A 10,367-nucleotide genomic window follows, 5' to 3' on the forward strand; every position below is an offset into this window, starting at 1 on the left:
GAGGGGTAGGTGTGGAAGTAAGCAAACAAGTTAGGAGGCTATTGCCATCAAAGCTAGAGTGGTGTCAGTGAAGACAAAAGTTAGCAAATTCAGGATGTGTTTTGGCAGCAGAGCTAACCCAGCTAACTGATGGAATGAATTCGAGAGAACACGAGGAATCAAGGATGACTTAATGGGACTCACCCATAAAACCGTCTAGGCCTAATGCCTTTGGCAAGGGCAGAGTAGAGCCTTATGAGAACTTTTATTAAAACTCCTTGATTCTGTAATTTACATATGTTTATATGCAGGTTTTTAGTATCTTTCTCCAAGCTAAAACACTCACGTTAAAGGAATTTAAAATGGAGCTTCCATTTTAGCTTCTAGCATCATCATGATCTTTTTCATCACCCTTCTTTTTAATATCTCACCTCTTGGTGACATTTCTCAATTGGGCCACCAATTATCAAGAGCTTTTAGTGAATTGTAGTTTCTCCAGTGACTGCCCTTGTTTACTAGGCAGACCCAGTTGACTCCATGCTTTTCAGATGCACCCAGTAAAGGGGCCAGCCCAGTGGTGCAGTGGTTAAGTTTGCACACTACACTTCAGCGGCCCAGGGTTCGCAGGTTTGGATCCCAGGCCTGGACCTAGCACTGCTCATCAGGCCACGTTGTGGCAACATCCCACATAAAGTAGAGGAAGATTCGCACAGATGTTAGCTCAGGGCCAATCTTCCTCACACACACAAAAAAGAATAAGTACCCAGAAAAGATGTACTTCTATTTCCAAAAGACCAAATTATTCCATCTTTAGGAATAGTTTCACCCCCAGGGCATGATAATATAGGGTCAGAAGTACAATCTAACACTCCTCATCTCACTAATTGCTAGGGTCAAAGGTACTAAAAATTCCATCTGGCAAAAATAAAAAACTTCAAGCACTGAACAGCTACTGAAGAAAAAAGAGTGTGTTTATGTGTGTATGGCCACATGGAGGATGCAAGTGTACTAACTACCAGAGAACAGAAGTCAGGCATGTGAATTCCTAAGATCCCTCCTGCTTCCAGACTTAGAAGTTGATCTCTGTCCTGTACTTAAAGTATATAACAAGATGGCTAATTTCTTAGCATATTCATGATCATAACTCATAGCTATATAGGGGCTTGTACCTTACAGAGCCCTTTTACAGACATAATCTCATTTGATCATCACAAATCAAATGTCAGGGGTCCTCTGGGGTCAGCGTGGCAAACGGGTGTCCCCCTCCTCACGTTGCACTCCTGAGCAGGTGCACGCCTTTGACAAGAGGCTGGAGGAGATGAGCTGCCAAGTGCTGCAGTGGCAGAAGCAGCACCAGAGTGACCTCAAGATGCTGGCCGCTAAAGAGGAGCAGCTCAGAGCCTTCCAGGAGGAAATGGCTGCCCTGAAAGAGAGCCTCCTTATGACAGAGTTGAAAGTATCCCAGTTTGCAGAAGAGGATACTGAGGCTCAAAGAGATTAAGTAAATGACAGAACTAAGACCTCAACCCAGGTCCTTTAACTCCAGATCTCAATTCCTTTTAACTATATCATGAATATTCATTACTAAGTTTAAGACACAGACTTCAATGTTTAAACACACTTCTGCCACTTCTTTTTAAACTGCGTGTTCAATGCTTTCCTCCTCCCAAACATTGCCCAGTGAAATATTTCATTCAGTCCAAAAAAAATCATTTAGTATTTACTGAGCACCTGTAAGGTGCCACGCCCTGAGCTGTAGGTAGTGGGGATACGGTGATGAAGAAAACACACAAGTCCTGCCTTCGTGGTGCATCAAGTCTGGCGAATTCATCAGGAACTAAGTGAGGAACAATGCACACAACTGAAATGTCTCAGGTCTCCTATCCTGGACTTGGATTCCACGTCCATATCAAAGGCTCCAGAGTCTGTGAAAGGGAGTTTTTGTGTACTTGACACATCATGACTCAGTGCTGCCAGTACTCTTTGTAATCAGGGGGACATACTAACTAGAAGGAGAAGTGTGGGGAGAGGAGTGCAGAAGAGCTGGGAAAGGCAGCTCTTCTTCTGACAACAGTGAAGTGGGGATGTGGCCATTAGACTGCTCCACAGGTCAGGGCCGAAAGGAGAGCCCAGAGCGTGTCCATTTCCTGTAGACACAGAGAATGCCTCTGTAGCCATGAACCCTGATGGTGAGGTTCCCCCTCCCTAAAGGTAGCCCAGCAGAAAGAGGCCTTAGCGAGTCTGCAGGCCCAGCTGGACAAGGCTCTGCAGAGAGAGAAGCAGTGTCTCCAGACCATGGTCAGTAAAGAAGTCTACGAGGAATTATCTCGGAAGTCAGCCACCTGCCAAGATGACCTGACACAAGCCCTCGAGAAGGTGAGGCCACACCCTCTCATCTTCAGGGCTTTTTATGGGCAAAGAAATATCTGAGTAGCATGAGGGGCTCAGGAGTCAGTCCCCTGCAGACTGGCTCCCACCAGGGCCCCCTACAAACCGTTGCATGGCTGGGATATCCATCCAGAGAAGGCCTGCTTCCGCTTAGTGAGGCTTTTCAGGGTAGGGGGGAGGCCAAATCTAACAAGTTTTTCTGCCATGGGGGACCCAGGGGCAGGGTTTTCCCAAAACCTGAATTGTTGGGGAAATTTGTGCCCCATCCCTTTGCTGATCTTGCCTGGCTGATCAGTTCATAGGATTGGAAAGAGAGGTAAAAGGGGAGGGGATGACGCAATGCAGAAAACCAACCACTGTCACTCCCCACCCATCTCTGGGGCACCAGGCAAGGCGACCAGGTGTCTGAGCCACCCTGGAGAGATGACGAGGAGGGGATGGAAGGCTTCTCCATTCAGGACTCAGCAGAGAGGGCCAAAGGCCTCTGACGGCCACCCTCACCCTCTTTGTCTTTACCCCAAGCTCAATCGTGCCACCTCAGAGACAAAGAGCCTGCAGCGAAGCTTGACACAAGCCCAAGATAGGAAAGTTCAGCTGGAAGATGAAATCATTGCTTATGAGGAGAGGATGAAAAAGCTCAACGTGGAATTAAAAAAACTGCAGGGCTTCCACCAGGAGAGTGAGCTAGAGGTGAGGAGCAGCCAGGGGCTGGGGCTGCCTTCCTGTTCCGGGTCCCCAAGGTCGCCTCTTTCACCCAGAACCATTTAGCACTGAGCCATTCCCTTTGGCTAACAGATTCTGTCCCTCCCTGGGCTTCAGGCTGAAGCGGCAAAGATCAGAGCAGGGGCGCCCTCTGCTGGTCGCTGGAAATTAAACTACCCGCTAAAGAGTCTCCCCAGAGCCAAGAGAGCACCCTTCCTTGTGCCTTGTCAGGGGTCTTCTGGGGTCAGCGTGGCAAACGGGTGTCCCCCTCCTCACTCCTGAGCAGGTGCACGCCTTTGACAAGAGGCTGGAGGAGATGAGCTGCCAAGTGCTGCAGTGGCAGAAGCAGCACCAGAGTGACCTCAAGATGCTGGCCGCTAAAGAGGAGCAGCTCAGGGCCTTCCAGGAGGAAATGGCTGCCCTGAAAGAGAGCCTCCTTGCAGACGAGAAGGAGGTGGGCGCTCCTCAGCTTCTAGTCACTTTCTCCCAGTCCCTCCGAGCACATCCCACAACAGATGCCAGACAGCCCTTGGTGGGGGTGAGGCTGCCTGGGAGCAAGGAAAAGACACCCTACTCCATTCAGTACAAAGCAGGGGCTGGGTGCTCTGGGCTCACAGAAACTTTCTCAACCCAACCATCTTCCTGTGGCTTTATTGATAGAGATATTGAGCGAACAAAGGCCCTATTCCAGACAAGAGAGAGGGCCATCTCCCCGTCAGATACACCAGCCGTCCCCGACTTAGATAATCCACTGGGCAGTCCCCCTCTAGAGCTCATCTTGACACTTTCACTCACCCTGCGGTAGAATGGGCTAAGAGATCTTTGGGCATGCCTCATGCCCAGACCCCTGGGCAGTGAGGTTCACGGCAGGAAACCTCAGGACATCTTGGGGTGGCCACAGGGCCTTTGCTCAAACTAGGAACAAGACACTCCTCCTCAAGATGTTTTCTCTTCCATCTGTTAAAAAATTGGCTTAATACATATTACTTTTTTAGAACAAGTCACTTTCACGCCTTTGGCCTGAAAATCATTATTATAAGTGTACAGATCTACTTTGTCTCTCCTATAAATGGTGCCTGCTCAAAGATGTCCCCTTTGCCTGGGTGCAGCCTGCACCGCTGGAGGTAAAGCGCTGCTGTGGCAGTTCCAACTCTGGCCTCAGCTCAGGGTTGGACAGCAGAGTCGATGCTACTTCTCCCAGGAGGAGAGAAGAGCCCGATTTGGGCGTAGGGAGGGGATGGCCTATGTTCCCGCCCCTTATCATCTCTTTTCCTTCTTGTACCAAAGCCCTGTTGCCTGCCCCAGCGGTCTGTGCCCAAAGACACCTGTAGGCTACGCCGAGAGAATGATCAGATTATGTGCAACATGGAGCAATGGGCAAAAGAGCAGAAGTAAGAAAGGAAGAAAAAAGTAAGGCAGGGTCCCATGGCCTGGGCTGAACTGAGGAACCACACATGTGCCAAAGAATAATGTCACACTCACACACAACACACTCTGCCCTCCTGGGAGACAGCTGCAGTCTCAGCCCACACCCTAGGGCTGGGAGTAAGATGGAGGGGGCTCAGCTCTTCATTCAGGTTCGGAAAGCCCTGCTGGCTCAGAAATGGAGCAGCCCCAAGACAGAGAGATGCTTCACTGTGGGTCACAATCCTCTTCCCAGCCTGGAATCCGGCTTCACTGCCTGGATCCGTGAACTCATCTGGGATCAGTGACTTTGCATAGGAGTTGACTGTGGAGCATCCTCCTGATTTCCAGGTGCTAGGAAGGCTCTAACTCTGGGGACTGGGTCATGAGCGGGGGCCTGGGGCCTAGCAAAAGCCTTGCTAAGAACACCAGTGTCCTGTTCAACCAGCCTGTGCTCTTGTTCACGGGGGTCTGGGGAACTCTTTTCTCTCGTGGATTTTATTACAGGATCGCCAATGAGAAACTAGGAAACAAGCTCCGTGAACAGGTCAAATACATCACCAAGCTGACTGGTGAAAAGGAGTAAGTTATCCCACTTCACTCTAGCTGCGTTTTGGGCGCTAAGGAGAAGGGTCAGCCAGGAACCAGGCTGGCTTTCTTATTGGAAATGTAAGTCTGACCCCAGGAGAAGCCCGGGACTTTGGAAAGAACTTGAGTCCTGAATCTGCAACTGTATGACCCCGGGCACATCACTTTATCTCTTTGGGCCTTAGTTCCCTCACCAACAACACAAATGGGGGTTATTATCTCTATACCCCTTCCCACTGTCACCTTCTATGACTCTCAGAGGCAAAAGTGACAAGAAGGAAATAGGCACTGAAAGCAGACTGTATCACTTAGGGAGAGGTGAGCTGCTGAAACAGAGAGCTCTCCAAATGAAGGAACCTAGAACATAGAAGGAACAGCTCTAAGAGGTGAGCTGTCCAGGTCGGTGGGTTCCTCTGCCCCACATCATCATTTGGGGACCTAGGTTCCTTCTACTTGTTGCTCCACCGTCCCCTGTGACCTTGGTTCACCTTTATGGTCAAGCTGGGTCAGCAGAGAGTGTGGTACGGGAGGAGCGTTGGAAGTTCAGGAACAGGACGTCTACAACTGAGATTTCAGAGGTGGCATGCAAACAGATAATGATAAGCTCTAGGGCAGTGCTTCCCACCCCATCATCAGAGAACACTTAGGAAATGACCACATTTGTTTGGCACGCTGGGAGGATTTGAGGTGGGCTTGCTTATGACAAAGTTGACTGACCAATGTCTATTCCAAACCCTGCCCCAAGGGCCAAGGGCGTCAGTGCCTCACACACCAGGAACCAGTTTGTGCAGCCCAAGTTGGAAAACTCTGTTCTGAGTTTTGATCTTAGGAGGGTGGCTGAGTTTAAGGAGAGGACAAGATCACTGGAATAAAGAGGTCAAGGAATGGAGAGGCCAGGACTTGGATAGAAAGTACACGATGTTGAAGGCATCAGGGCTACTGAGACGAGTGGACCAGAGAGAGTGGCAGAGAGCCAGGGAATGAGGCCATGGTGAGGACCCCACCTCCAGGCCCAGTGGCATGTGGAGCATGGCAATGACATGAGGGGCTACAAGGGAAGGAGTGCCTTCAGCGCCAGCCAGGTCTACAGAGAGCAAGAGGGCAGAGCATGTGCCCAGAGAAGTTGAGGATGAATTCTTTATTTGATTTCCTCTAGAAGAGACCACGAAATTTTTCACTAGGACAAAACCCATTTTCTGAAAGGGATTAAACAGAGGAGAAATTGTCAGAGTCTGAAGGTAACAGAGAACTTCAGGCCTTTTCTTACATTGTGCCAAGTTCCAGGAAGCTGTGTTCCACAAAGAACTCATTCTTGAGCCTGTTGGAAGGAAAATCATCTTTCAATAATAATAGCTCAACTAATATTTATTGCTTACAGGTGTGAAGCACTGTTCTAAGCGCTTTACATGTCCTAACTTAATTCATCTTCGTAAGACCTCACGAGTTCAGTGCAGTTATAATTCCCACTTACGGGTGAGAAAAGGGAAGAACTGAGAGGCTATGTAACTTGCCCGTGGTCTCTTGAATAGTAAGGGGCAGAGTCAGAATTCCAGCTGGGGAAGTCTGGTTCCAGAGCCCACTGTCACCCACTGCCCTCACCATTGGTTTGGAGAAACACGAGTGTCGATATGAACAGTTGCCATTTATTGAGCCACCAGAGATATGCTAAATTCCCTTTCCCCTCACCTACGTCACAGCCACCATTTCCTCATCTGTAAAATAGGCATGAGTAACTTGCCCAAGCTCTCAGTAGAGCTGGGATCCCCTGTGCTCTCAACCTTTCAGCAAAGGGGGCGAAAGAACTTGGGCTTTGGCATCACAACTTGGTGAGAGAGTTTCTGAGGCATAGCCAGGAGAAATCAAGGACACGTGAGCAGAGCCTTCTCAACAGCCTTCTAGCTCTTCAAATTAAATTTCTGTCATTTGTTAAACCAGATCTTTACATGAACCCCAGAAGACAGATCAGACTTGATTGTCCCCATCTAACAGATAAGGAAACAGGCCCAGGGCTGACATGACACAGTGGGTCAGGAGTCCCCGTTCTTGGTCCACCCTGACCCCAGGCCTGGGCTTCTTCCAGGGGACACACATAGACCTCCATTTCCACAGAGCATGTGTGAGAGCACCAGCTCTGGCAGGAACTGGGCATCCATGGAGCTGAGGCAGAGCACACACCCACCTGTCCTTCCCTCTGCTTCCCAGCCACCTCCACAATGTAATGGTTCATCTGCAGCAGGAAAACAAGAAGCTGAAGAATGAAATAGAGGAGAAGAAGCTGAAAGCCAGGCACCCAGGGGTGTATACTAAAGCCCTGGGCCCAAGCAAAACAGAGCCCGTACCAAGGGGGAAAGTGTGTGGCACCTTGGGCTGGAAGGGAATGACCCAGGACGGGAGCCAAAGAACGGACATCACCAAGTATATGGGGATACCCCATTGCTCAGGTATGTCTCCTAGGTTTCTTTTGCTGCATACTGTGATGTTGTCTTTCCTAATCCCATGGATAAAAAATTATAATAATAACAGCAGCCTGATATTATTTTTCAAGAGATCACTGGATTGGGAATTCAGATAGGGAAAGAAAACAGATCTTTGTCTTAGTTACTCTGGACCAGAGATCCTTGTTTCCTCATCTGTAAAGGGAGGAGGAGAATGAATTAAGGCTTGTTCTGATCTAAGAATCTTTGATGATACCCAAATGCCTCATATTCAGACTTACCCCTTCCCCTGACCCAGTCCCTTTTGGGAAGTGTGGGGACAAGAGTGGAGCAGGCAGAACAGGCATCTTCCTCCTGTAATGTGTTCTGAAAACCCCCACAGAAGCACCCTGGTCCCCTGCACAGCCTGTGTCTGTGGCTACCTTTTCTGCCACCTGTAGACTCCATGTTACCCTGGAGGGAAGAAGTCACCTGCAACAGAGCTCCCTGGGCATGAGGCCAGTCCTTGAGGTGTCACCTCATTAATTTCTTCTCAAATCAAGACTGTTTTTCCTTCCTGTTCTCTCAGGTTCCTCACTTTCCTAGAATCAGCGCCTTGCCCTGAGCATCATTTCCACACACATTTTTCAGAGGACAGACTTCCCATCCCTCTCTCTTGACCTGGATCAGCTTTTACAGGAATATATCAAGATCTCAGTCTATTTCGCAAGATGCTAACGTTTTATTGAGTTTTGTCCACTTCCTGCAGTGGAGTGCGCCTTGTAACCATACTACCATTGCCAGGCCCAAACTCTAAAATAAAGACATGAGCACAGCGGTCTCGGTGAGCTCTTGGTGTCTTGCAGACATCTCTGTCCTTCTCAAGCCCCCAGCAACATGTTCATCCCTGTTTTCTCTGGATTCTAAAAGATACTGGTCTCTTTCACGTTTACAGGGGAGCTATAATTCCCAAAGCAAGCTTTTGGATTATCTGGATTCGTTTTTAAACCAAGAGATAATTAGCTCCCTTTTTATTCTTTCCATCTCTGTCTGGAATTTAAGAGGAAAAAAAAAATCTAAAAACCTCAAAAAGGAAAGTAATCCTAAGACTGAAAAGAAAGGAAGAGAAGTAAGTGATGCATTTTCCAAAGGATAAGGGAGAGATAGCCATCTGCTTTCTCCCCGGCCGCCATATTGCATTCCTCCTTGTAACAATTTTTATTCTTCTCCCCAGCCAGCTCAATACAAGTAAAATTCCATTATAACAAACTCCAAGGACAGCTAACCTATTTTATTGTGGTAGAATTTTGTTAAACTGAGTACATGTCTAGAATTCATATTACTAGTCTGTCAGAAATTGAGAGAAATGGCTACTAAGGTAAAGTAAGAAAAAGAAATGAAAGAGCTTGCATTTTGGGGGATGGGGGGATAGAGGGCAGGAAAAGAGAAGGAAGAAACCCACTAGTTGGTAATGATTCTTAAATATTCTTGCCTCCCTCCCTAACCAAACAAAAGCCAAGGAAATTCACTGCTAATAGCAATACATTACATAGGATGCCCCTTCCAAGACTTGGAGGGCAAATTCCAGAATTGCAGTGTGAGTGGGGGCTACAGGCATCTCTGGTAGTTTTTGTTGTGATGTTTATTGTCTGTTTATACTCTTCTGATTACATTCCCCCATTTGGTTTAGAGGAAGGATGTATTTTTTAAAGAAAAAAAAGACTGAAGAATTTGGTACTAACGAAATGGCTTCCTAGTTCTAGGCTGTGACTCATTTATTCAAATAAAAGTTCAATGACATTAAAGTCCCCAGCACAGTCTACTAAAGAGGGCTTTTGTCTCTAAAACGTACAAAAAGGTTTCGTAGACGTTGGCCAAATTGACCATATCTGGATACTTTGAATGTTGTATATTTTTTCAGAGTTGTCTTTCACTTCCTGTGAGGTGTTGCACCAGAGCAAAGCAGGCAGTGAGTTATGGGGAGCACAGAGGCAGCAGAGCCAGAAAAACATTGATATGTCACCCAGCCATCTGGCCCTGCAAGCCCAGCCATGCAGGCGACCTCACTGAAAGGAGGGTTTGGACTTAGAGAAATGTGGTTTCCCTAAAGACAGGAGAAAGGGCAGGGAAGCTGAGTATTGCCTGCCTGTAATTCCTTAAGAAATAGCCAAAGAAGTGGGTTCCTAAAAAGTAGTTTGAACAACTGATATTAGAAGGAAATGGTCTCTATGATACTACAATGGCAGATGCATGTCATTATATACTTGTCCCAATCCATAGAGTGTACGACACCAAGAGTCACCCTAATGTAACTATGGACTTTGGGTGATAGTGATGTGTCAGTGTAGGTCCATCGATTGTAACAAATGAACCACTATGGTGGGGGATGTTGATGGTGGGAGAAGCTGTACATGTGCTGGGGCAGGGGTATATGGGAAATCTCTGTACCTCCTGCTCAATTTTGCTATGTACCTGAAACTGCTCTAAAAAAAATAGAAAAGAAAGAGATGGTTACAAAACCCATCACTTAGCAAAGGGGATTATAAATAAAATAAGAGGTTTGGCCACTGAGTGAGAAGATGTCACTCACATTCTGATACCTGGGGCCCGAAGAATCCTTTTAGTGGCAGATCCTCTTCTACCCACTTGGGGTATAGTTCTCCCCCTGAGCTGAAGGATCCCAGAGCAAACATCAGCCACCTCAGCCCACCTCCTTACTAAAGAGAAGGGGGACTTCCCCAGAATCACCATGTTGCCACATACGCACTTGCCTTTTGAGCCTTCTCTATGCAGCCCAGCTGAAGAGGAAGCTGACAGAGCCTGGCAAGCAAGCTCTGGGGCCCCCAGAATGAGCCCCCTCTCTCAGTCTGAGACCCTCACCTAATGACGTTT

At 47.9% G+C, this 10,367-nt stretch overlaps 1 protein-coding gene across 1 annotated transcript in view; it reads left to right on the top strand.

The window, feature by feature from the left end:
- PMFBP1 (polyamine modulated factor 1 binding protein 1) overlaps positions 1–10,327 on the top strand; it is a 46,017-nt gene extending 35,690 nt beyond the window's left edge. Inside the window, exons 14-20 of the mRNA XM_046682047.1 lie at positions 2,191–2,355; positions 2,890–3,057; positions 3,356–3,523; positions 4,357–4,460; positions 4,981–5,055; positions 7,264–7,502; positions 10,269–10,327. Coding sequence (XP_046538003.1) covers positions 2,191–2,355; positions 2,890–3,057; positions 3,356–3,523; positions 4,357–4,460; positions 4,981–5,055; positions 7,264–7,502; positions 10,269–10,327 — 978 coding nt within the window. The remainder of the gene's footprint in view (positions 1–2,190; positions 2,356–2,889; positions 3,058–3,355; positions 3,524–4,356; positions 4,461–4,980; positions 5,056–7,263; positions 7,503–10,268) is intronic.
- Positions 10,328–10,367: the final 40 nt, after the last annotated feature.

The sequence above is a fragment of the Equus quagga genome, chromosome 13 (assembly GCF_021613505.1).
Source record: "Equus quagga isolate Etosha38 chromosome 13, UCLA_HA_Equagga_1.0, whole genome shotgun sequence".
Taxonomy (NCBI): Eukaryota; Metazoa; Chordata; class Mammalia; order Perissodactyla; family Equidae; genus Equus; species Equus quagga.